The 26092-nt window shown below is 42.5% G+C and overlaps 1 protein-coding gene across 1 annotated transcript in view; it reads right to left on the bottom strand.

Annotated features, from left to right (window-relative positions):
• Window positions 1-26092, bottom strand: part of SLC9A9 (solute carrier family 9 member A9) — a 639391-nt gene that overhangs the window by 2002 nt on the left and 611297 nt on the right. The window contains exon 15 of the mRNA XM_070466623.1: window positions 919-1024. Coding sequence (XP_070322724.1) covers window positions 919-1024 — 106 coding nt within the window. The remainder of the gene's footprint in view (window positions 1-918; window positions 1025-26092) is intronic.

Here is a 26092-nt window from a genome sequence, read left to right as displayed (position 1 = left end):
TTTTGGAATGCACCAGTATTGGTTTTAATATTTTAACTCAATGTCTGCTATATTTTCTTTGAAAAGTTTCAAATGGGATGAGTGTCCCAAGGATAAAAGTGGTTGGAAGTTTCCATGGTGGGTAATGGTGGAAACCAACTAGATCTGGCCAATAAAGTTGTCCTCCCCTTGAAGAAAAGGAATTAAAATCTCAAGTTTTCTTTCATTGGCTTTGGGAAGACCTCACAGAATTCCCTATAGAATGAGCCCTGGTTAGGTGACCTTAGGTCAGTCATTTCGAACTTTAGCCTGTACTAGAATCACTCCTTAAAGCACAGATACTGGGTTCCTGAGGCCAGAATTCTGAGGTGGGGCCTGAGAATCTTTGTTTAAAACAAGTTTCCAAGTGAGGCTGAAACTGCTGGCCTGAGGACACACTTTGAGAATTGCCGGCTCAGGCTGTTGTGTTTTGAGCACATCTGAGATCTGAGATGACTTTTTCTCTGTTTAGACATGGGGTCGGCCACCTCCAAGGGTACCACAAACTCTAAGATTCTGCTCCTCTCCCATCTCTGACCCTCTGATTTACTGGGAGGGAGTCTAATTGCTTCTCAGCAGTTTTTTTTATTCCACTCCCTTCAGCTATAAGGAACCTGGCCTAATATTCAAAACTTTAAAACATAGCAGTTTGTGAGGACACATTACTTCTTTTATATTTTTCTAAATTCATCTTTGGTTAAAAATATTGGTGACAATAAAAAATTGCATTTTTAAAAAGGAGAATGAGCTCACATCAGCAACAATGGAAAAGAGAGAAGCTTCTTGGTGCAGTGAATTTTAAGAACTGTTTGCTTCCTCCTCAAGACAGAAGAAATAGCCCCAAGGTTCCGGGTTTTATCAGTATTCACCAAGCCTGTCCCTCACGAGATGTTTACTCACCCCATAGGCCTGAGGACTGGTGAGCAGTCGGGAAATTGGGCCACACCATTCAGGTAACGTCGTGGTCAGTGGAGGACCAGAGTGGGTTAGAATTGGTTTCAGGTATCTGTGAGGCCTGTTAAGGAATACTTGCCAAGAGGAAGTCAGGATGGAGTTTCTCACATAGCACAAACCTTTGCATGCAGTGAAAGATAGTTATTTTTACCTTCAAATCCCCTACTCCCTTATTGAGGAAGTAATGTGGCCTGCACAAGTTTACTATTTATATTCTTTGATCCCCACACTTTCCCAGCCCTCCTGATAGTCTTTAATCATGGGGAAACAGCACCTGGACCAGCCAACGTCAGAGAGGTGTAAATGGTCCTCTTTTCCTCGCCTCTCCCACTCAACGTCTCCTCTGCTTAGAGAACGTATTCTTAAGAATTCTTGAAGAGAATTGAGAGAAGGTGAGGGTAGGATGTTTCGAGAGAACAGCATGTATATTATCTACAGTGAAACAGATCACCAGTCCAGGTGGGATGCATGAGACAAGTGCTCGGGCCTGGTGCACTGGGAAGACCCAGAGGAATCAGGTGGAGAGGGAGGTGGGAGGGGGATCGGGATGGGGAACACATGTAACTCCATGGCTGATTCATGTCAATGTACGACAAAACCCACTGCAATGTTGTGAAGTAATTAGTCTCCAACTAATAAAAATAAATGAAAAAAAAAGACTTATTTGAAATAATAGCTTAAAAGATTGTGTTTTCCTAAAACTGCACACACAACTTAAACCACTGGTAATTTTCACACAAAATAGCAAGAGGTATTTCATAAAACGTCCCCTCATTCGAGAATTGGGCAGTGAACACAGATTGTTTGCCAAAATAGTTTTATTTTCACTATTCAACACAGTCACTTTATACTTCATACATCAATGCATTGCCATACAAAATTATGTAAATAAGCTGGAGCTAGGTTTATTCTACTGTCTAACATCTGTCTTTCTCTTCTGTTCGTCCCAAAGTGCTCTAACGAGTTAAAAGAAAAACCTGTTTATCTAAAGCCTTTAGGTTTCCCTCCAATCTAGCAATAATGAAATCCCTAGAGGCTGCCGCCTCAGGTTGACTTTTTTTTTTCCTCCCAGAAAGGTAGTGAAATTATTTCACCATTCCATCAGAAACAACTTTCAAGCTTTGTATTATTTCCTCTGCTGGAGAATAGTTCACTTTGTCAACTTTCTGAAATGCTATAATAAATAGGGAGAGGGGAAAAAAATGGAAAGCATTTAATGTTGGCTCATGGATGCGCAATCACCCCCAGGCACTCAAGAGAAGATCTTGGTGGAGGCTCTACTGGAGCCAGTCCACAGTGGATGACACCACTCCGTCATTCCAGGATGCCCTGAGTGTGTGGGACAGAGGGTCATGCAGCTGGCAGGGGCCAGGAATCTGCTGGCCTCTGACTTTGAATCATTTACCCCCACAGTGGGGACAAAGCAGGAGAGGCTCATGAACACAGCCTAGTTATGATGGGAGGAGAGCGATTGAAGAGATACTTAAGAGGGTCTGTGATTGCAACTGTGAGCGGAAAACTTGCCGACTCCTTTCAGATGTGCAGCTGTTGTGCTCAGTTAAGGATGGGGAAGATATTAACGTTAAGAGCCTGGCATTGCCTGTGACATCTTGCAAGTCTATCTACAACTCTGGAAAGCTCTTGATGATCTTCCATTAATTTTTATTACAGAGTGTTATTTCCTTCATTTTATGGATGAAGGCATTGAGGCCTAAATACACGATGATTTTAAGTAATCCAGAGGCTCCCTTTGCTGTCTGCATCCACAACCATCATATGCTAGCAGAAGGGAATTTCTCAGGGTGGAATTGAGTATGTGACCAGTTGGTTCTTTGAGAAGAAAAGCTTGCAGACCACACCCCTGCTGGTGAGCTGTGGACCCACTCAGGCAGGAGCATGTGTTCTGATAGGCTTTATGGTGTGCCTAGGTCAGGGGAAAAATTTTTTTTTTAATAGGGAGCTGAGATGGAAGAGATATATATATATATTCACACACACATATATATAACTGGAGTATAAATCAAAGAAAATTCAGCCAATTTTATTTCCAAATGGAAAAGTGACAGATTCCCAGGTGGCACTAGTAGTAAATAACCCACCTGCCAATGCAGGGGACACAAGAGATGCAGGTTCAATCCCTGGGCCAGGAAGATCCCCTGGATAAGGAAATGACAACCCATTCCAGTATTCTTGCCCAGAGGATCCCATGGGCAGAGGAGCCTGGGGTTCTACAGAGGAGCTACAGTCCATGGCGTCGCAAGAGTTGGACTTGCTAAAGTGACTTAGCAAGCACAACACATAAATCAAAGAAAATCCAGCCAATTTTATTTCCAGATGGAAAAGTGACAGCAAATAAGCAACGTTTTTAGTGATGTTGTATGAGTAAAAATGGGGTTTGTCAAGATTCTAAGTTTAGGAGAGGCATGGGCAACTTCCATTGTTTGAAATTCTCAATACACTGAAAAATCAAAATGCCAAAACCATGTCACAAAAGGAAAACACAAATTTAAAACTGCACGGTGAACATTTTCTTCTTTTCATCCCGATGTTGTTGCTCAGTGGCTCAGTCATGTCCAACTCTTTGCAACCCCATGGACTGTGGCATGCCAGGCTTCCTCATTCTTCACTATCTCCCATTTGTTCAAACTCACGTCCATTGAGTCAGTGATGCCATCCCACCATCTCTGGATCCTCTGTCGCCCCCTTCTCCTCTTGCCATCCATGAGGTATCTCTTTAACTCTCTGTGTCTTATTATTGGTGCTAACACTTAATCACTTACTTTGTGGGTTTCTGTGAATGTGAGGCTTGGACCAAATGGGCTACCATTTGCTCCTTCTGGGCAAGCTCTGGGATTCCCACCTTAGAAGACTTGTGTACAACTGGCAACTGCCCCTTCACTGACTCTATGACCTATGGTCTAGCGACTGACCCCTGTGAGCCTCAAGTATTGCTATGAATATTAACTGATGTAATGTGGGAAAATGGTGTTGCACTCTCTCACATGCCATTCAAATGCTATTTTATTAAAAAAAATGATTTCTTAAGTAATACTGTTTGGAGAAAGTGGTGTGTCGATTGTTGTTCACATAACAGAGGAGAAATGATGCTAGGGTAGAGATGAGAGAATGGCACTCAGCACTTGGTGTGGTATCAGAAGTCACAAGCTAGTAGTTAGTGGTTGGAAAATTTAAGCTGCTCCTGCACCAAAAATATCTATTTGGGTTAAATGTTATTGTATGGGGGGCTGGTGTCAGGTGGTAGGTGAGAGGTAGGAGAATTTGTTGTCATAACACTCTTCTAGGAAACTCAAGATGCCACTCTGGCTGTGTCTCAGTAGCTGCAGGTCAAAGGAATAGCACATACATCCTGTGGCAGTGAATGGAATGTGTAAGCACCATCCACAGACACCATGTGGAGCAGGGTCTATGTTTGCCAACATCTTAGTTTGCCCAGAGTTTGCTATATATATTATGTGCTCGATGGATATTTATTGAATTTATGGTCTAGGAAAATATTTAGGGGTGCTATGAGTGATGGAGGTAGATTCTGGGTGACTGTGCCAAGGGAAGAAGGAAGGGGGCAGATGACAGCCAACAGATGAGGATTTCCTGAGGGTAAAAGGCTGAGGAAGGTCAAGTCAAAACAGACTTCTTGGGACTAAGTTATTAGACAAATGGGACCATGTGGCAATGGCACAAGACAAAGTAGCTAGAAAACAGCCATTGTATCTCACTTGCTCGATCATTTATTTGTTCCTTCATAGACTTACATGTTTTTATTTTATGTGCAAAACTAGTGAGGTACCCACATAAGAAAATTAACAGTTACAGTCTGGTGGCTCATGTGATAAAGAATCTGCCTACAATGCGGGAGACCCAGGTTCAATCCCTGAGTTGGGAAGATCCCCTGGAGAAGGGAATAGCAGCCCACTCCAGTATTCTTGCCTGGAGAATCCCATTGTCAGAGGAGCCTGGTGGGCTACAGTCCACGGGGTTGAAAAGAGTCAGACACGACTGAGCAACTGTCACTGTATAGAATGCAAAGTGTTTTTGCCATATATTCTTGTCTCTAGGTGGTGGTCATCTTGAGGGTAGGGCTATCCCCTTCATCTGGTACAGTGGTTGGTACATTTTAGATGTTCAATAAATAATTGTTGAATTAATGAAGACAGTAAGCTCAAAGAGAATAAAAGAATTGCTCAGTGGAATCCAGCCAGTTAGTTATTGGAAGAAGTGGCCTTGAGATCCCAGACATTTCCATCACATTGACACTGTTACAGAGACACTGAGTAACAGGTCTCATCTGATTGGATAACTGATTTGGAATGGGGGAATCAGCGACTTTCTGAGTTCTTCATTGCTGAGCAGGGTCTGGAAAGTGGCTAGACCTCCAGGGTTACTGGAATTATTAAACTAGTAAGAAAACTCTTTTGATCTCCAGAAAACCCCTACTGCCAATTTTGCAAACTGGGTTATTTTTGTTATCAGGTTCTAGTATATGTTTGGAGAGAGAGAGATTCCCCACTGGGTATTTTTGGTACAGCTAGTTTTGCTTTTCTAATAAGTTAGAAATACATCGAGATGAAATGTTAGGCTCTAGGGGGAAAAAAAAACAATGACATTTCTCATCTTTAAAGGGCATGAGTTTGGGAATAGCAGTTCGGTTCAGGAGATGTAAGTAAAAACTGGAGCTCTACTCGGAATTTAACATGTGTGAAATAGGAAAGACAATTAACTTAGGCCAAAAGAGAAAATATATCTGCTATCAGCAGGTCCATACCTAAATTTAGTGTTTAACTGAACTAACTTCCAAAGCACATGGTGACATTGATTTCTCTCTTCTGTTAGTTTTTGCTTTGATTATTTTATTTATTTAAAATTTTTATTGGAGTATTATTGTTTTACAATGTTCTGTTGGTTTCTGCTGTACAACAAAGTGATGAATCGGCCATATGCATACACATATCTCCTTCTTGAAGCTCTCTCCCCTCCCCCTCACATCCCACCTCTCTCGGTCATCACAGAGCACCAAGTTGAACTCCCTGTGCTATACAGCAGCTTCCCACCAGCTAGCTATTTTACACATGGTAGTGTATATTTGTCAATCCCAATCTCCCAATTCTTCCCACCCTCCCCTTCCTCACTGTGTTTACACATCCATTCTCTATGTCTGTGTCTCTATTGCTGCCCTGTGAACAGGCTCATCTGTAAAATGTTTTGATTATTTTAAATCATCATTTTTTTGCCCATTGTCTTTGGGGTCTCAAAGAGTCAGACATGACTAAATGACTTTCACTTTTCACCTTCATAAAACTATGTCCCATTTGCTATGGACTTGCTGAGTCCCCACACGGTTCTTTACTCAGCATCCATGAACAGAACTAGCAGAGGACATCCCCAAATTGTACACATCCTGTCACTCTTTGATTTCAATGTACAAATCACACCCTTTATGCTTTGTTTCACAGGAAATGGGGGCTAACAAGTTGAGTGTGTTCCCCGTCTTTCCTTTGGATTTATTGGACTCTGTAGACACTCACTGTCTTGCCATCTTGCCTAAGGATATGATCAACCATTCTGCTGAGTTGTTTTTGAGGTTCAGGTTGGAGGAAGGCTTTAAGAGTCCAACTAAAGCCCTCCTCTTTAAGCTGTTTCATCACTCTGTTCTCTCTCGCTTGACTTCAGTTCTGCACTGGGCACTCACAGGGAACATAGGGGTGTGATCCTGTCCGAGCAACCACTCTATTTCCAGAACAAACTATCAAGATGGTACCTTCTCCTCCTAGGCTATCCATAAAATTCTGGTTTAAAATCAAGGAAAAGGTGGAAACCCGCTATTCACACACATGGGTGAACATGTATTCCTTTGATTGACAATCCTAACCTTTACCATTCTGGAAGAAATTGCCCTAGATAACTGCTGGGGCAGAATGGAAGTCTGGATAAACACTCTGATGAGTAAGCAGAACTGTCTAGAATAAGCTAGCAAGGAGTGACTGTAACCCCCTTCAGCTTGATCTCTGAGCTCTGCCACTCATGTGTCTGTTTGGTCTCCCTTCAAGGTCAATGTGTACATACCTACCTGATAGCATTTATCACATTGTCTTGAAGTTAACTGTTTACATCTCTGTCTCCCTCTTTAGATTCTAAGCTCCCTGAGGGCAAGGATGTGCATGCGTGTGTGCTCAATCTTTTTAGTTGTGTCCAACTCTTTGTAGCCCTCCAGGCTCCTCTATCCATGGGATTCTCCAGACAAGAATACTAGAGTGGCTTGCCATTTCCTTCTCCAGGGGATCTTTCTGATCCAGGGATCAAACCCACATCTCCTGCATTGCTTACCCACTGAATCACTTGGAAAGCCAGAGGGCAAGAAGTTTATTATTAAATAAAATCTTTTATTGTAAAATGAAAAAGGGATACACCAAACCTCACAAGCCTAATGTGCTACATCTTAATGGAAGCTTTCAGATTGCAGGAAACAGAACTATGTGGCCTCACCCTTGAAGCCTTTTCCAGGTGTCCCATCCTAATCCAAACTTCTTCCTTTCCCCAAAAGTAACTGTATCCCGATTGTTATACCAATCACTTCTTTGAGTTTTTATTACAGTTTTGTCACTTAAATGTGCATTCTGACACACTACAGTTTGGTCTTGCCTATTTTAAAAAGGTATTATGTCTTTTAATCTATAGATTACTCTTTCACCTTTTTCTTTATAATTTATCTGCTGAAGAACTTGGGCCATTTGACCTGTGGAGTTTCCCATAGTGTGAATTGCTGGTTGAAAACTCACGTGCAACCCATCATGTTCCTCTGCCCTTTGTATTTCCTGCAAATTGCCAGCTGGATCCAGAGATGGGATCAGACTCAGGTTCTATTCTGTCACTTCAGCAAGACTCAAGAAGGCACAGCATATCTGGCTCTCTATCTCTCTCTCTGTGTGATCTCAGCAGCCACTGATGTGTAATACCTATATCTATTTGTTCACTGGGATGTGCAAACAGTGAAATTCTAATTTTATCTTTTATTCTTTTATTAGGTAGAATACTTTTATAAAGATACAGTTTTCATTTGTCCTATTGGAATGTTCAGTGGAATAGTCAATATACGAAAGGCAAAATAAATGTTTGATTTATTTCCTCTGTTTACTAGTTTTCCAGATAATGATTGGCTATGATTCCCTGAAAATGACTTTTTCTTTGCTTAAATATCACCATGAAGTAATGAATTTAAATGAATTTGATTGTAATTATTATCATTATTGAAGCTCACACTGAAGTTTTTTGGTCAATGGGAATCTTCAGATTGGCTTCTGAGTCCTATTGACATAATGCTAGTATATTTGATAGCTTCCTTGTCATCTGTATGACAAGTTGTAGGTTCATCTTGTACATTTCCTGTTTTGAACCTCAAACCAGCTATTTCTATGACATTCCTTGTTTTTTTTTTTTTTGGTGAGAAGTGGTATTTTAATACCACATCAAGTGTTGCAGTATACAACGGTAAATGTTTAACAACTGACTCACTTGAAAAAAAGGGCAGATTTGTAGCATTTCCAAATTTCCACAGTGTAAACACTCCCATCATGGTTTATTCTAATATATCAACATGAAGTCATTAAATGTTGATCTGGGCAAGATTTGTACAACCTGTTCTTACCAGTTCTTGTAAACCAGCTTCACAACACCACAGGTTATATATCTCATGAGTTCCTATGGATACTTCCAATTCAGTTCAAGAATTTATGATTCTCAAGTACATAGGAAATGGATAAAATTAGAATTTTCTGTAATGACTCATTTGTTTATAGTAATAGTATTACAGTAATCTCATAATGATAATACTACCACAATAATAATGACAGAATATGGATATTTTATAATATTTAAACATTTTTGGTTATCCTTCTGCCATTTTAGCTTATTAAATAAAGAAAATCTACAGTACAACTATACATAGTTGTGCTATATTTACACAGTTAGAACATATAACCACTACATTCTATATTCTCTCTCAGACCTCATTAAATCTTAGCTCTACAGGTAACTATATATTTAATGCTCACCTTCAGGCCTTATGTAAAGGTCTTTCTAGTCCTCTGGATTGTCTGAAGCTTGTTCTTTAGTAGATTCCTCAGGAAGGATTCATGGGAACATTCTCTGAGTTTGTGCATACTGATAACAGTACCCTTTATATATTGAAAGTCTGTTTTCCAGAAGTAAAATTGTTTACCTAAGATTCCTTTAGTTGATTACTTAAATATGTTTTTATTTTCTCTTGACATAAGGAGTTGCTCCTGGAAAGTCTAATGAAAGTATAATTTTCTTTCCCTTATAAACCATGTATTTTTTCTGCAGATGTCCAAAGGACTTTTTTTTAAAAGTTCATTAATTTCACTAATTTTTTCCTGATATTTGTTGTTCCTGATTGATAGTCTCATGTGCATGGTGTGCTCTTTCAGTGTAGTTCCCAGTGTGTTAAGGGTGTTGTATTTCAGGAAAGTTCTCTTGAATTAAGACTTCTCTTGTTTCCTTGCTTTGCTTTGCTTTTTCAAGAATTCTTTTTTTCCTGAATGGTCAGTCTTCTTTACCTGTCTTCATTTTTTTTTTTTTTCACTTTCTCTTGAACCTTTTAAATCTTTTTTCTTCATTTCCTTTTAATTTAAAACACTTTACTTTTACCTGAAATTTCTCCTAAGGTATTATCCATTGTGTTTATTTGCTTATGTAGCCCTTCTGACTTGCTATTCATTTCTGAAATAATTTTTTTAAAACTTTTAAATTGTCTTCAGAGTTTTTTCTTATTCTGATTTATTTTGTTCTTTCACAGCTTGTATCATTTTCTTAATGTCTTTTAACCTGTTTTAATATAGTATGTTATAGTTTTGATCTATTTATGGGTACATCTTTCTGGCATTTTTTCATTATTTGTAGAGATGTTATTCTGTTCCTTATCCTCTTTTTTCCCCTTATAATAAGTCTCTATGGAATTTGACTTCTTTTCTATTGTTCAGTTTTATGCAAAATTAGTTTTCCTGAATTTAAAGAATGAGGCAGGACTCAGGAAAGCTGTCCTGACTTCACAGGGATCCCTCTTCTGCTGTGTTTATATAGTAGTAAACATGGCAACTTGCATTCTGAGCTTTCCTGCCCTGTTTCCTATGCCCACTGCCTCCCCCTACACCCCCACCAGTTGATCTGGACCTTGCCTTTCCAGTCGTCACTATCATCTCTATGCAGCTCAATTTTGATGTCACTCCAAGGTCCTTTCTCCTAAATGCTTTCTCCTAAATGACCTGGAAGGGAGCCCTCTGAAAAAATGCCCATGTATTCATCATTTGTAAATAATTTTGGAACTCTGAGGGGTCTTGACTGCTCCAGAGACTGAAAGACTGCTGTTACCACTGTCTTCTTCCCAGAACCCTCCAGGGACTATATTTTATTTGATCTTATATCCTTGGTAATTATTAATAGTATCTAGCACATTATTAATGAACGGTGATGTGGTCTAGCTAGATTTGTAAATTGTGCTCTGTCTGAATTGCCTGAGCTAACTGGGAATTGTCCATAATTCAACCACTGTACCTTTGATTTACCAAAATGAACTTCCTATGTCACACCAAGTGAGTCCAATGGCACTTGGAATCATGGTTCTTAACCTCCCCTGGTCTTGGGCTAGCATCTCAGAAAAAATGCCTGTGTGCTCATCATTTGCATACAATTTCACAGGACATTTTAGAGATACCTTAAAATCTATCCATGTGCCCTTAGAGATCCTGAGCTAGGAAACTGGCGATTAAGTATTAAGGACCAGGGCAGACTAAAGGCCGATAAAATGATGTGGCTGCTATCCTATTTGTATAGGGAGTTGGTTTTTTATCACTGGTATCTATAAGGTATACTTATTAAGTATTAATTCTATCAGCTCCAGATAGACAATCCAGGAGCAGAGAAAGGGCAGTGGAATTTGTTGGAAAGGTTAAAGGAAAGAAGACAGTTGTAGGATACCAAAGCAGCCAGTGTAAGTAGGGCAAGTGGACACAAGATAAACAGAGGGAAATATTGGAATCATGAGGCTGGAGGAAAAGAAACCTGAGAGTTCATTTGATCTGCAGCCTTGGATCTAAATACAAAATTAAGTCTAAATCTGGAGTTTCTTTCTTTTTTTTTTTTTTTTTTTTTTAGAATAAAGGAAAATTCTTTTAATTATCATCATGACAACGTAGATGGTGCACATTCAATGAGGATGCTGAGGAGATGTGACTTGGGAACCTGAAATAATGTTCTCACAGTTCACAGGAGGGGCCAGGGAAGAAAGCCACCCCACTCAGGGGGACGTGCCAGAGGTTGGCAAACTTTTCCTATAAAGAGTGAAAAAGGGATTTGCAGGCCACTGGGGCCATGCAACCCTGCTATTGGTGCGCAGTGAAGTGAAGTGAAAGTCGCTCAGTCGTGTCCGACTCTTTGCGACTCCATGGACCGCAGCCCGCCAGGCTCCTCTGTCCATGGGACTCTCCAGGCAAGAACACTGGAGTGGGTTGCCACTTCCTTCTCCAGGGGATCTTTCCAACCCAGGGATCGAACATGGGATTTCCCAGGCAAGGATACTGGATGGAGTTTCTTCAAGTGTGGTCACCTGGTATCTGTATTAGAATGCCTTTTTGCTTCTTAAGATGCAGATTTCCAGACAGTTGACCCTGACCCCCTGTGTAGGGTCCTAACAATCTGCATAATAACAACCCCTTGAAAACCAGTAAGTGGTCTAAGTGATGCGGAGCAGAATGACATCTTGTCTCTTGAAGGACTCCAGTTGTGGACAGGCCACATCTAGGAGCTACACTGTGCAATAATAACCATGACAATAATGTTACTTTTATTACCGTTTCTTCTCCTCCTACTATTGTGTCCTGAAGATTTTTCCCTTTGGGCACAGAATGCGATCACAGATTTCCAGGAATCTTTGCTGCCTATCAGATGCAGTTAAGCCCACTTGCACCATAGAGAAGGTTACACTTGGCTCATTGTTTTGACAGAAAACAGTTCTAGAGAAGAATGCTGCAGTTACTCACACAGAATGAATCTTGGCTTTTCCTAGCCTTCTGGTTGTTAGGGGAAGTGCTGCCAAAGACCCAGACTCCCTCTATTAGCTCATGGTGATTTCAACCAGAGGCTTTTATGGGTCACTTGCCTTGCGGTGTTTTGAAGAACTGCGCTGTGAGAAGTGACTCTGCACCAGCATTCCGAGTCTCCACTCTGGTTTGGAGTGAAATTTTTATTTGATTTCTGCCCCCACCCCTCAACACTGATTGAATGTGGTCTTGTGAGTGCTGGAGTCTCAGCTAGCTACCCCAGAGTTCATATTTAATATGGAGGTGGCCAAGCCTACCCGAACCCTCTCTGCCTCATCCATGAGGCTGGGCCCTTCTGCTGGACATAAGAATAGAATGTATGCCTGAGGGGCAGTGGTCTTCCTGTGGACATGGGCAGGAGCACCCATGTACTCATCTTCTGCCTCGGGGAAATAGGAATAGTCACTTCCCTACTGGCAGCTTCAACATGGACCATGGGCCAGGATGCTCAGAGCACAGAGCTAAAGAGGAACCTACCTTCAATGCTTTCAGGGGGAGGAAGGCAGCAGACACCAAACACAGATGGCTGAGGTTCTGGCTTGTGACTGCCTCTCAATTTGAGCAAATGTCTTCAACTCTTGATGCCTCTATTTTCTCATTACTAAGGAGGCTCATGATGCTCCAGTAGGTCTGGTTAGGTAATTATTTAGAGATTGCAATTACCTTGTGTCTTTGATTACTAGGGCTGCATCACAAAGCACTACAAGTGTGGGTGGCTTAAAATAACAGAAATGTATTGTCTCACAGTTCTGGAAGCTAGGAGTCTGAGATCAAAGTATGGCAGGGCTGGTTCCTTCTGAGGGCTCTGAGAGCCAAGCTGCCCCCTGTCTCTCTCCTGGCTCCTGGTCACGGCCTGAACTCCTGAGTGTTCCTTGCCTTGGGTACATCCCTGCATCACTATCGTCACCTTCCCATGCTGTCCCCCCTGAGTCTCCACAGGATTGTCTTTATAAGCAAACCAGTGTTATTGGATTAGGGGCCCATCCCATTCAAGTATGACTTAGTCTTAATTTAAATAATTACATTTGCAAAGAACCTATTTCCAAAGAAGCTTACATTGTGAGGTATGAGGGGTTAGGACTTCAATATATCTTTAAAAGATGCTTGCTCCTTGGAAGAAAAGCTATGAAAAACCTAGACAGTATATTAAAAAGCAGAGACATCACTTTGCAGACAAAGGTGCGTATAGTAAAAGTCATGGTTTTTCCAGTAGGCATGTACGAATGTGAGAGTTGGACCACAAAGAAGGCTGAGCACCTAAGAATTGATGCTTTTGAACTGTGGTGCTAGAGAATACTCTTGAGAGTCCCTTGGACTGCAAGGAGATCAAACCAGTCAACCAATCAACCCTGAATACTCATTGGAAGGACTGATGCTGAAGTTGAAGCTTCAATACTTTGGCCACCTGATGTGAAGAGCTGACTTGTTGGAAAAGACTCTGATGCTGGGAGAGATTGAGGGCAGGAGAATAAGGGGAAGCAGAGGATGAGATGATTAGAGAGCATTACCAACTCAATGGATAAGAGTTTGAGCAAACTCTGGGAGATAGTGGAGGATGGGGAAGCCTGGTGTGCTACAGTCCATGGGGTTGCAAAGAGTTGGACATGACTTAGTGACTGAACAACAACAAATACCTTTTGGGGAGGAGGATATAATTCAGCTCATAACTTCCTGCTTCTTCTGAATAATCCCATGTCTTCTGTGTATTTTTTATTTATTTGTGGGGAGTAGTTAGATAGGTTGCGTTTGAATCACAACTCTTATTATCTGTGAGTAAGCCAATTTCCTAAGCTCTTTGAGCCTCATTTTTGCCATCCATTAAATGGAAATAGCTTATAATAGTGATCTCATAGGGGAGAGGATTAAGTGAGATAAAAAAGCACAGGTCTGGGCACATAATATGTGCTCAGCAAACACTAGTTAACATTATTATTACTAGTTTTCACTCTGTCCTTTGAGGAATTGTAGGTATTAGAGATATATTTAAAATGTCCCCCCATTTGCTCACCCCCGACATGGCTTGCATTCCTACTATTTCTTCTGCTGGCTACTACACTGTCCCTCAGAAGATTCCCTTGTGTTCTTGGAGCTGTGTCCTGCACAGAAGCCCAGGGAGGCTTGGCTCACTGTTTCATGTCAGCAGGGCTTCAAATGGAGCACTTAAATTCTGAGGCACCTGACACAGGAATGACCTGTCTCCACAGGGGAAGACACTTGCTCGAAAGGGAGGTGTTTTTACGTTGGGCATTGGGTTTTTAAGGTCACCTTAGAGCAGCCTTTTCTCATCACTGTGTTCTTAATGAGCCTTGGTTGTCCTTGAGGCCAATCCCACTTTCCTATACTCTGAAGACACTGCCTCTTCCTGGCCATTTAGTGAACTCCTAGTAGAATGAACACACCTTGGCTCTTTGAGGAAAACAATTTTCTCTCTCTCTCTCTTACACACGCACTCTCCAGCAATGCTGACTGCTGTAATCTACTGAGTTTTTTGCACGTATGGGAATCAGGATATACAATGCTGGGTTATTTTGAGTTGAGTTGTGTCTCCTGTTCAGGAGATATTAGAAAATCTTTTTGCTTTGAGAGGACACAAGAGGAGAGCCCTATGTTATTACAGGGTCACTTGTCATAAATAATCTCACTTTCCTCTCCAGGCACATTTTTCTCTCAGATGCAGTCACTTGCAAACTTTTTCCTCCACCTCTAACCCCTGCCTGGAAATGCATTTTACAATTACTTCTCAGTACATGTCCTAACATCTATAGAGTCATAAAACTAAAGATACTTGTGTGCTTCACGTGGCTCTATTCCTATTCCTATTTTTTTATTCCTAGTCCTATTCTCCCATCCTATCCTATCCCATTCCCTCTGTCCTCTATCTGCTTATCTTGGGCATTACTAGGATGCACCAATACCCAGGTCTCCTGTCCTTCTGGTACATCAGCATCTTTGAAGGAGGTACACGGGCTTCTTTGAAGTAACTAGGGCCATATCACTAACTCTGACCAATGTGCTCTGGTCTTGACGCATGCATGTGTACTAAGTCGCTTCAGTCGTGTTTGACTTTGTGTGACCCCATGGACCATAGACCGCCAGGTTCCTCTGTCCATGGGATTCTCCAGGCAAGAATACTGGAGTGGGTTGCCGTGTCCTCCTCCAGGGGATCTTTCCACCCCAAGGATCAAACCAGCATCTCTTTTCTCCTGAATTAGCAGGCGGGTTCTTTACCTCTGGTGCCACCTGGGAAGCCCCGGTCATGGTGACTAGTATCATTTCAGCACTGAAACACAGGAAGCCAGCATCCCTCCAGCTCACTCTCTTCCTGCTATGGTGACCCAAGGAGGCCTCAGGTTGAGACGGTGGAGTTAACAGATCAAAGTTGCTTGCATCACTGAGTGGCCACACGGAGGACTGCCACTCTAGAGAGTCATCTGCATCCTTAGCAGTCTTTAAGTAAGAGAGAATAAAAGTGTTTGATGGGCAACTGAGATTTGGGACTCTAATGTGGTATTCTTGCATATTTCTTTTCTTTCTTTCTTTTTGAAGAAATGCTGATCTCAAGTTATTGAAATATTCCATGACCTGCTATGGATAGCCTTGTACAGTTTGCAAATCATTTTCCCAAAGCATCTGCCACATTAACAGCCCCACAGTTTGGATGGAGAGAGAATCCCATAGAGGAGGGTGAGCATACACTAGTGCAGTCTCTCCTCAGGGTTTCAAGTGCCAGGGTTGGGTGACTTAAGGACTGAGTAGCTGTGTGATTTGAGACTTAGAGAGTTAGGATGCAATAATTTTGATGGGGAGGCACCACAGACTAGTTCCAAAGGTGACTGAGTAGTATTCTGTGGGATTTTTTTTTGCTTTTTGGATATATGTGGATCCAGATTCAGGCCTCATATATTTTATTAATATCAATAGCTTATGTGTATTGAGTACCCAAATTACAAATGTATCCCAATTATTATTAAAAGAAGTTGGAGTACAAATGCATGACTGCTGCCACAGTACTGTCAAGTGGTGAGATCAGAGGCCTCCACCCTGGCTATGTCCTGGGTTAGATACTTGAACTTCATTATTCTCTGCTGATACCACATACCTTCTCAACTCTATTCCCCATACTTGTGAGGCACTGATTCCTGTTTATGTGTCACTGAACCTCTGGGCGTTTGCATATGATGGTCCTTCCATTTGAACAGCTTTTCTTCTCATCTTGGCACTTGGAAATCCTACATTCCTTCAGATACAACTCAACTGTCACTGTGAACCAGGATCTCCTTCATTGCAGGCAGATTATTTACCAGCTGAGCTACCAGGAAGCCCCTCTGAAATTCTGTTGATCTTTTATTTACTCCTCTCCTAGGACTTTCCACTCTCTACTTTTTAATTATTAAAGTTCAATTCTCCTCCTCCATTCCTACCTTAGGCCAGAGGTCTCTCTTTTAGCTTTTTCATCTAGGGGTCCCCCCTCAAATTCCTTCTAAATAAAGAGCTTCCTATGAATAACAATAACCGTAATACATACCCCAAAGTTAGAAGATTCACTAGTTTAAAAAAGCAAAGTTGGTTTACAAAGACTTGGAAGGCCTTTGTAGGCTACTCACAGTTTCCATATTTACCAAATACTATACGGATTTTTTTCTTTGCATGTTCTGTTTCCTTTACTGGGAATGGTCTTCCTCATTTCGTCTTTGGAGGAGGTCCATTTATTCTTTAAAGTCCAAGTGATAGATTGCTTTTTGCCTATCCAATATCCAGTCTCCCTTTTCCCCTTACAATAGCAAGAGGTTCTACTTCCTCAGTGCAACTTCACTTTCACGCATTGGAGAAGGAAATGGCCACCCACTCCCGTGTTCTTGCCTGGAGAATCCCAGGGAGGGGTGAGCCTGGGGGGCTGCCGTCTGCGGGGTTGCACGGGGTCAGACACGACTGAGGTGATTTAGCAGCAGCAGCTATTTCCTCAGTAGATTAGGTGGCCAATGAAATGAAAGAAGTTTGTTGGGTAGAATTTCTAGACAAGCTCTGCAAAGAGCATCAAGTTTGTCCTTACTCCCTTCTTGCCTGAGACTTGTATGCACTGTCTGAAGCTCCAGCAGCCATTTGGGGGCCATGAGATAAGCTTGATGATAGAAGCTGTATACTAAGGATGGTAGAAGAGAAAGATAGGAGGACCACATGATTAATGATGACATTATAGAAGTCTGTTACCAGTTGTAGATTGATTAATACTGGACTTCTTTTCAGTTCAGCTCAGGACAGTTGCTCAGTCATGTCCGACTCTTTGTGACCCCATTAACCACAGCACGCCAGGCCTCCCTGTCCATCACCAATTCCCGGAGTTCACCCAAACCCATGTCCATTGAGTTGGTGATGTCATCCAATCATCTCATCCTCTGTTGTCCCCTTCTCCTCTTGTTCTCAATTTTTCCCAGCATCAGGGTCTTTTCAAATGAGTCAGCTCTTCATATCAGGTGGCTAAAGTATTGGAGCTTCAGCTTGTTTTACATGAGATGAAACCTCTGTTTTGATTGAGCTATTGTTATTTGGATTTTTGTTTATATGCAGCAAATCAGAATCCTAATGGATGTACAGCTCAGTTCTTCTTTATCACTATTCCTGTATCCTAACTAGGGATTTTTTTAAAAACTGTGGTTCCCGTAGGCCTTCACTCAACTTTCTGATTATATTTATTGTAATATATAAGAACTATTTGACTGTATATCTCCTCCCCTGTTAGACTGTGAGCTCCTTGAGAGAGGAACATTGTCTCATTCCTTTCTGTATCTGCAGTGTTTAATGCTCAGTAGACATGGAACAGCAGACTGGTTCCAAATAGGAGAAGTACGTCAAGGCTGTATATTGTCACCCTGATTATTTTACTTATATGCAGAGTACATCATGAGAAACGCTGGGCTGGAGGAAGCACAAGCTGGAATCAAGATTGCTGGGAGAAATATCAATAACCTCAGATATGCAGATGACACTACCCTTATGGCAGAAAGTGAAGAGGAACTAAAGAGCCTCTTGATGAAAGTGAAAGAGGAGAGTGAAAAAGTTGGCTTAAAGCTCAACATTCAGAAAACGAAGATCATGGCATCTGGTCCCATCACTTCAAGGCAAATAGATGGGAAAACAGTGGAAACAGTGAGAGACTTTATTTTTTTGGGCTCCAAAGTCACTGTAGATGGTGATTGTGACCATGAAATTAAAAGACAGCTTACTCCTTGGAAGGAAAGTTATGACCAACCTAGATAGCATATTAAAAAGCAGAGACCTTACTTTGCCAACAAAGGTCCATCTAGTCAAGGTTATGGTTTTTCCAGTAGTCATGTATGAATGTGAGAGTTGGACTATAAAGAAAGCTGAGCACAGAAGAATTGATGCTTTTGAACTGTGGTGTTGGAGAAGACTCTTGAGAGTCCCTTGGACTGCAAGGAGATCCAGCCAGTCCATCTTAAAGGAGATCAGTGCTGGGTGTTCATTGGAATGACTGATGTTGAAGCTGAAACTCCAATACTTTGGCTACCTGATGTGAAGAGCTGACTCATTTGAAAAGACCCTGATGCTGGGAAAGATTGAAGGCAGGAGGAGAAGGGGACGGCAGAGGATGAGATGGTTGGATGGCATTACCGACTCAATGGACATGAGTTTGGGTGGGCTCCGGGAGTTGATGATGGACAGGGAGGCCTGGCATGCTGCAGTTCATAGGGTCACAAAGAGTCGGACATGACTGAGTGACTGAACTGAACTGAACTGAGACAGAATGAGTCCTCTCAATTGATGTTTGTTGAATTGAATTAAGGTTTGAAACATATTTCGGATTTTCTGTTAAGACACAAATTCTTTTGGAAAGGGTATTATCTGAAACCTGAACCTTATTCAGGATTTAGCTGGCAAGAAATAATATCATGGGAAATGACACTGGACAGGGACCTTTGAGAGGAAGGTGTGAGGGATGAGTAGGACTGGACTGGCCACGGAAGGAAAGGTGGGAAAAACCACAGCCATGGGTTTCAGCCAATTTGGATCTCCCCAGGGCAGCTCTTGTTTGCCGTTATGCTTTTCTGAACATAGAACCTCGCTGCTACCTGGAAATCCCTAGAGGAGTCTGCCTGCACTGGAATGCTTTACCTTGACCCTCCTGCCTTCTGAGAGGCAAAGCTTCTCTCCCGAGACTGGGTATCACAGATAACTGGCTCCTTGGGCATAGCCGTGAGTGCCTCTCGTGCGCCCCAGCCCTGTCCCCTTGGTCCGCCCAAACCACTTTGGAAGGGTCTGTCACTCTTGAGTTGCAAGATTAAATGAATGCATCTTTGGATAAGATACTTTAGGGCGCTAGATCAAAGTCTTGCCTGCCGGGGCTCTGGACCCCTTTCAGAGGGAGTATAAAACCTGTGCCACTCTTTCAGTGAATTACGGGGTGCAGAAGGAGAGAAATCTTGTATATCCACTGTATCTACACATCTTCTCAGGAGCAGAGCTCAGGTGGCCTCCTTGGAAACCAGCACACAGAAAATGGAAAGATGCACTCTCTATTAAAACCGTTCAAAAATATTGCTATAGACAAATAAAACCATTGGAGAGCAAATTAAACCATGCCACATTATATGATTATTCCCTCCTTGTAAAGATAATAAAAAATGTTTTTGGTGGCTTTGCTCTGTGTTTGTATGTCTGTTTTAATAAAAGTTTCCAAGGTCCTTTTGTTGTGTGTGTGTCAAAGATTTGGATATAAGCCAAACTAGTGGCAGGAGCTGTCCCACTTGCCACAGAAAAAGGAAGAAAAAAACACCAAGTCATTATACAATTTCACTCTCCTAAATCAAACCTTCCATTTGCCATGATTATTTACCATTGCTTTGTAATTGTGAGCAGACAGCTGAGTAGGACTGGAAGTCTATTCATTCTTTAAAGTGACATAAAGTGGCACTTGGAGTCCCAAATGATAATTGTTCTTTTCTCCTTGTTAATACCCAACCATGGCTCGGAGTTCTGTGAAAGATTCATTTCCTGCCAGCTCCAGAAATTTCTGTGGGGCTTGGCTCTTGGCCTCTTTCTGAAACCCAATCTGAAATCACCCTCAGGAATTGGTAAGGCTGAATTGGTTGTGACCTTCAGTCAGAATTCCTCTCTAAATATTTTAGCAGGATGGAGAACTTTGCCTACTCAGTAGGGGCATGGGTGAGAAATATTGGCAGCGTCTCAGAAATATGATTACTTTGAGGGCATTTCCAGCTCAACTTGAATCTTAGGAACTGGAATTTGGTAAGGAAATTAGATTTTTATGGGATTTCCCCCTATTTAAGAGGACCTTGGTGTTTAGACAAAAACTTTAAGTTCATGGGAACCACTCTGCAAAGATGGAGGGTCCTTTCTCTGTGACTGCGCTCTGAGGGGTTGCTCCACTGCCACGTGGAAGTGATCATTTATGGAGACTCTGCCAAGCCTATTAAAGCCTTCTTAATGGGTGACACTGACAAATTGAGTGATAAAGATCGGCTGCATCCTTTGGCTCTGTGTGAGTTGTAGATCCCTGTTGACTTGAGATCCCTATCAACTGATTACAAATAGGATAGAGAAGGTAAAGATCAAAGGGTCTTCCTACAGTATGGGTGATTTCCTGCTACTCCTACCCTCCAATTTCACATTCTGTGCAACACTGTCGAGTTTCTGACCTGCATTAGAATCAAAAGCAGCAAGCTCATGCTTCTCTGGCCCTCAGGCTCAGAACTGCAATATTAATGGTGCTCAGCATTTATTAAACATTAAGTCTGCTGGAAGTTCTGTGTTAAGTGCTCCACATGAATGACCTCCTTTCATCTGAGGAAGTAGTTTTATCAGTATCCCCATTTTATGGATGAGGAAACTGAGGCCCAGAGAGATGAAACCATATAGCTAGGAGATGGTGAAGCCAGAATGCACACTAGGGCTGCTATCCAGCCAGCCTGTCTCATCTTGACTCTGGAACTCAAAGCAGCACAAAAGAGTTGATAGAGGTGTGTCTTAGAAAAGACCTGTGCTTTTCTGTATTCTCTGAGGCTGCTTCTGCACCATTCATACCTGAGGCCATCAACCTAATAGTGACTGCAGCCCAGGAACTTTGTGGTATGATTCATGGGTTTGGGGTAGAATTATCGGTGTGAAAGGATTTGCCGTGGAGGAGTTTACTAGAGACTTCCATTTACAATGGTTGGAATTTTAATAATTTTTTCCACATATCCCTGGTTTCTTGAGGGAAAAGAGAAGAGGAAAGCAGAGACACCCTGGAAGGGGAGCTGGGCTGTCTCCCACTCTCCCTTTCTCTCAGCTACATACTGTTTGAGATTCTATTTATGAGCTGTAGAGTTTTGAGCCTTGGAGGAACTGAATATACAGTTGAGGGAGTATAAGATGTGACTTATAACCTGAACCTGGGGGAGGTTGGAATATAGAGGTTAGTAATGGGCTTCCCGGGTGGCTCAGTGGGAAAGAATCTGCCTACCGATGCAGGAAACAGGGGTCTGATCCCTGGGTGGGGAAGATCCCCTGAAGGAGGAAATGGCAACCCACTCCAGTATTCTTGGCTGGGAAATCCCATGGACAGAGGAGCCTGGTGGGCTACAGTCCATGGGGTTGCAAAAGACGTGACTTAGTGACTAAACAACAACATTGTACTCAGAACTGAAAAATTTCCTTCTCTTTCAAGCAACAAAAGGGAAGTCAAGGACCTTCAAGAGTTAGTCACTCTAAAAGTTGGGGTGTTTTCATCTTCCATGAGCCATCCACTGATTGAATAGGAGTCATTATTTTCTCTTAACTGGGCTTGTTCTATGTGGCTGATTTTAAGAGTGTTTTCAAAGGAAGGCGAGTGTGTGCTCTAGAGGTGGTAGTGGTAATGAAGGGATGGGGTTTCGATAAACCTTCCCAGAACATGCTGAGGGCTACAGCCAGGCCCTGGGGCTTTGAGCACAGTGTCACTGGACATAGAGATTCTGAGGTCTTCTTGAGGATTTGGAGGAGCCCAAGCCAAGCATTCTACAGCTCTTTCTGTTGGAGTCAGCAGAACCACAGGGCTCCTGATGCCGTTCAGAGCACTTAGAGTAAATCTGACACTTTCAAAGGAGGCTAAGGCATTCTCAGTTCAGGCGGTTCCCGGGATGAAGCCGATTATGGAGGTTTACAGCCTGGTGATATCCCCTCCAGCCCCCAAACTTGCCTTCGGCTGGGCCCTCACAGGATGCTCCTGCTCAGGCTGAGGCTGTGTTGTTTCATGCAGTGGACTCACATTTTTTTTTCCTCTTATTGATTCTTCCCAATTTAGGGATGCAGTCTGGATATAAGAGGAACTGGAAACATTCACACCAAATTTCAGTGACTTCAGATAACCAGCACATCGGCATCTCCCAGGGTTTTCCCGAGGAGGCAGATAAATCAGATTAAGTCCAAATTCTTTAGAGTCAAACTTCATAGTGTCTGATAGATTGTGAAAACTGGTGCCAATGCAGGTCACACTTGAGTCCCAATAGCCCACGTCAGTCATCGTGTGTACTAAGTCGTTTCAGTCATGTCCTACTCTTTGTGACCCTATAGACCATAGCCCACCAGGCTCCTCTGTCCATGGGATTCTCCAGGCAAGAATATTGGACTGGGTTGCCATGCCCTCCTCCAGGGGATCTTCCCAACCCACAGAGTCATTAGAAATCTTAAAGTAAAATGTGGTTCCCCTATTTATTTTTATTTATTTATTTATGGCCATGCTGGGTCTTTGTTGCTGTGCATGAGCTTACTCTAGTTGCAGTGCACAGGCTTCTCATTGCAGTGGCTTCTCTTATTGCGGAGCACGGGCTCTAGGTACTCAGGCTCAGTAGTTGTGGTCCACTGGCTTAGTTGTTCCAAGGCATGTGGGATCTTCCCAGACCAGAGAGCGAACCTGCATCCCCTGCACTGGCAGACAGATTCTTATCCACTGGACCACCAGTGAAGTCCCACCCTGTATTTTTGGACCTCACAAAGTATGTGCCAGCAAAATTCTCCATCTCTCAGTGCCTACTCTGTTTTGGTAGCTGAGCTGGTGTGGGATGGGAGGTAATCCTGGCAAGTGGAGGAGGCCCAGGCAAGGCAGTTGTAGAGAGGCCACTGGAGTGACCTGGAGGAGGAGGCAATACAGATACTAGTTGCCATATTCTGTTTGACCTTGGACTTGGCCAGCTCGCACCTTGGGCAGAAGTCTTCCATTGCCAATTTAGAAAAGTGCTAATAAGGCAAACTGTGAATAATTTGATGACTCAAAAAATAGCCTGTTAGGGCACAGACATCAAAGGGTGCTATGGACCAGAGGGAAAAATTCTTTTCTCTCTTCTTTATCCTCCAGGAGCTTCTACTCCTGTGCTTGCCATTGCTAGCTCCTCTTGTGATTTCGTGTCTCATTTCTGTGATTCACAGGTGACTGAAGTGGGAAGAAGAACCAGGAGCAGATCACGTGTTTTGAGTTATCCTTGCAAACTCCCTCTCTTTGCTGGCACCATGAAGGAGCTGAATGTGCAGCTATTCCCCCCGGGTTTGGAATAATTCCCGTAGCTGCTATTCAAGGAGGCCAGGACAATCATTTTCCCATTTTCTGCTCAGCACCTTGTCCTTCAGTGGTGATGGAATAATAGTGAGTTAGTTTATAGAATCATTGCATCTATGGACCTTGGCACTTTAATTAGGAATGGTAGGCTGTGAGGAGAATTCTCACGAAGTGGATGCCAAGGGGGATTTTAGAGATTAAAAAATGTTCAGAGGTAAATGATTTGGTTTTTCCAGAAGGGCACAAAATGATGCCAAGTGCTTACACTTAAGTATCACTAAGATGCTATCCTCCACTAGATCCTGGCTTGTCACACCAGAAAATGTCTACCTCAAAGAAAAACACATTTAGGTTTTTGATTGATTTGTTTTTATTCAGAAAAGCTGAAATGGAATTAATTTTATATGTGGAGAACTGGTCATTGCTTCTACTGCTGACAGTAAGCACTACAATAGGAAAAAAATGGAACATTTCCCTCTGAACAGAATTGTAGTGAACTGAGAACTAAAGTGCTTATGGAAAATAGCTTTCAAATGATTATTTTTGTTTGCTTAAATGCTTGATTATGATGATTGTAATTCCAACTATACACAGAGCATGGAAAAAAAAAAAGCTAAGCCTAGACTCCTGTTATAACAAAAACTAAGGAACACATCACACTTCATAAACCCCAAATGCTTGTGGGTTTCTTGGGACTGCTAAGTAAAATGTAAATACACTGTTCAGGTTCTCCTTGTTTGCATTTTCAGGGCCAAGAATTCTTTTTAGGCTTTCTTTAAAAGGTTTAGCTTGACCCTGGGTCACTATAACAGCTTATGAAGTGAAACTTGAACTTGGAGTCCTTTTCTTGCTTTGCATACTAAGGTTGGCCCCCTGAGGAGGAGAGTTTGGGGGTGAGTAACACATCTGCTGAGGGCTCAGGGTTTCAGACAACAGGATCTTCCAGTCCCAGGACCAGAGAGTTTTTGGTGAGATAATTTTATCACTGCTACAGCATCACAATCAAGCACAGCTCTATAGGCAGCCATGTTCTAAGAAGTGATCTTTCCTGTTTTTTTCCTGGAAAGAGTAGGACCATTACAACCATGCAGTCACTCTAACTCATCAGACCATGCCCATTATCAATAATATGAATAAACCTTGCACCAAGAACCTAAAGACAAAATTGATTGGACAGTCAAGTAGAGAACTTCGAATGACCTTGGAAGATCCAAGAGCTGCCAGGGCAGTTTTAAGCTTTGATCTTCTCTGATCAAAAGGAAACCCAATCCCCTTGCTTTTGCCCTCATCCAACCTGTACAATGACCCCAGGGGTGATGAGGAAGCAGTGGCAAGAGAACTGACAGTGTTGGTGGATGGATCAGGAGGCTGGCTAATGGCTACAAGTGCACTTTGTGGTCAGTTGTAAACCTGTCTCAGCCTGAGGCAGGACTGAGACCACTTGATAACTGCTGGTCTGTTCAGTGGGGCTGACAGTGGTAGCACAGGCTGGAAGCAGAAGGTTCTGCATGCTGGGTGGGTGGGAGGGATGCTCACAGGGCCCTTGTCTATACCTGCTCTGTTGCAGGGCTAAACAGAGGAGCTTGGTATTAGAGGCTCAATTCACTGCCTCCCGAACAACAGCAGCCAGTGACATGTTGTGCCAGTAACAAGGCTGCTCCTGTACACTTTGACTTGGCTTTTTGTTTCATTCAGTTTCAAGAATGTTTGTGAGTCACTTTTTAAAATGCCCCTTTGTCTTTCCCTTTCAGCCCTGAAGTTCTGGAAAAGGCCAAGATACAGCAAGGACACTTCACATTTGTCTTGGTCAAAATTGACCTCCTTGGCTTCATCTGCCCCAAACCTGTTCCTCTCTGGATGCCCTCTGTCTCACTGAAGAAGACTCCATCAACCAGTTTCATGCTCAAGCATGGGGCTGACCTTCAACTCTCTCTTCTTCCATCTTCACCAGAGTCAATCAATCAATCATCACCAGGTTCTGTCTATTCTGCCTACCAAAGATCTCCCTATCCACCCACCCTTCTTTCCATCCATCTATTCATCCATTTATCTATCCATCCATCCTTCCATGCATGCATCCATCCTTCCATCCATCCATTTATTAATCCATCTATCCACCCATCCATCCATTTATCCTTTCACTTCTCTCCAGCTCACAGCTGTGGTCCTCACTCAGGTTGCCAGCACTTTTCTCCTGGGTGGCTTCAATAGTCACCTCACTGCCCTAGGGGCTCTGCTGACTGCCCCCAGCTCACTGAATCACTTCCATTCCCAGTCACAGCCAGAGTGGTTCTTCTGCAATGTTGACTTGACCATGATACTTCACACTTCTCTGCCTACAACCCCATCAAGTACTTTCCATGGCCCTGAAAAGTCTCACCTTCTTAGCATGATACAACTAGGGTTCTGAGATCTGGCTCCTGCCTCCTTCAGTGTAACCACATGT

The sequence above is a fragment of the Odocoileus virginianus genome, chromosome 4, assembly GCF_023699985.2.
Source record: "Odocoileus virginianus isolate 20LAN1187 ecotype Illinois chromosome 4, Ovbor_1.2, whole genome shotgun sequence".
Taxonomy (NCBI): domain Eukaryota; kingdom Metazoa; phylum Chordata; class Mammalia; order Artiodactyla; family Cervidae; genus Odocoileus; species Odocoileus virginianus.
Note: the sequence above shows the minus strand (reverse complement) of the source record. Positions and strands in the feature narration are given on the sequence as shown.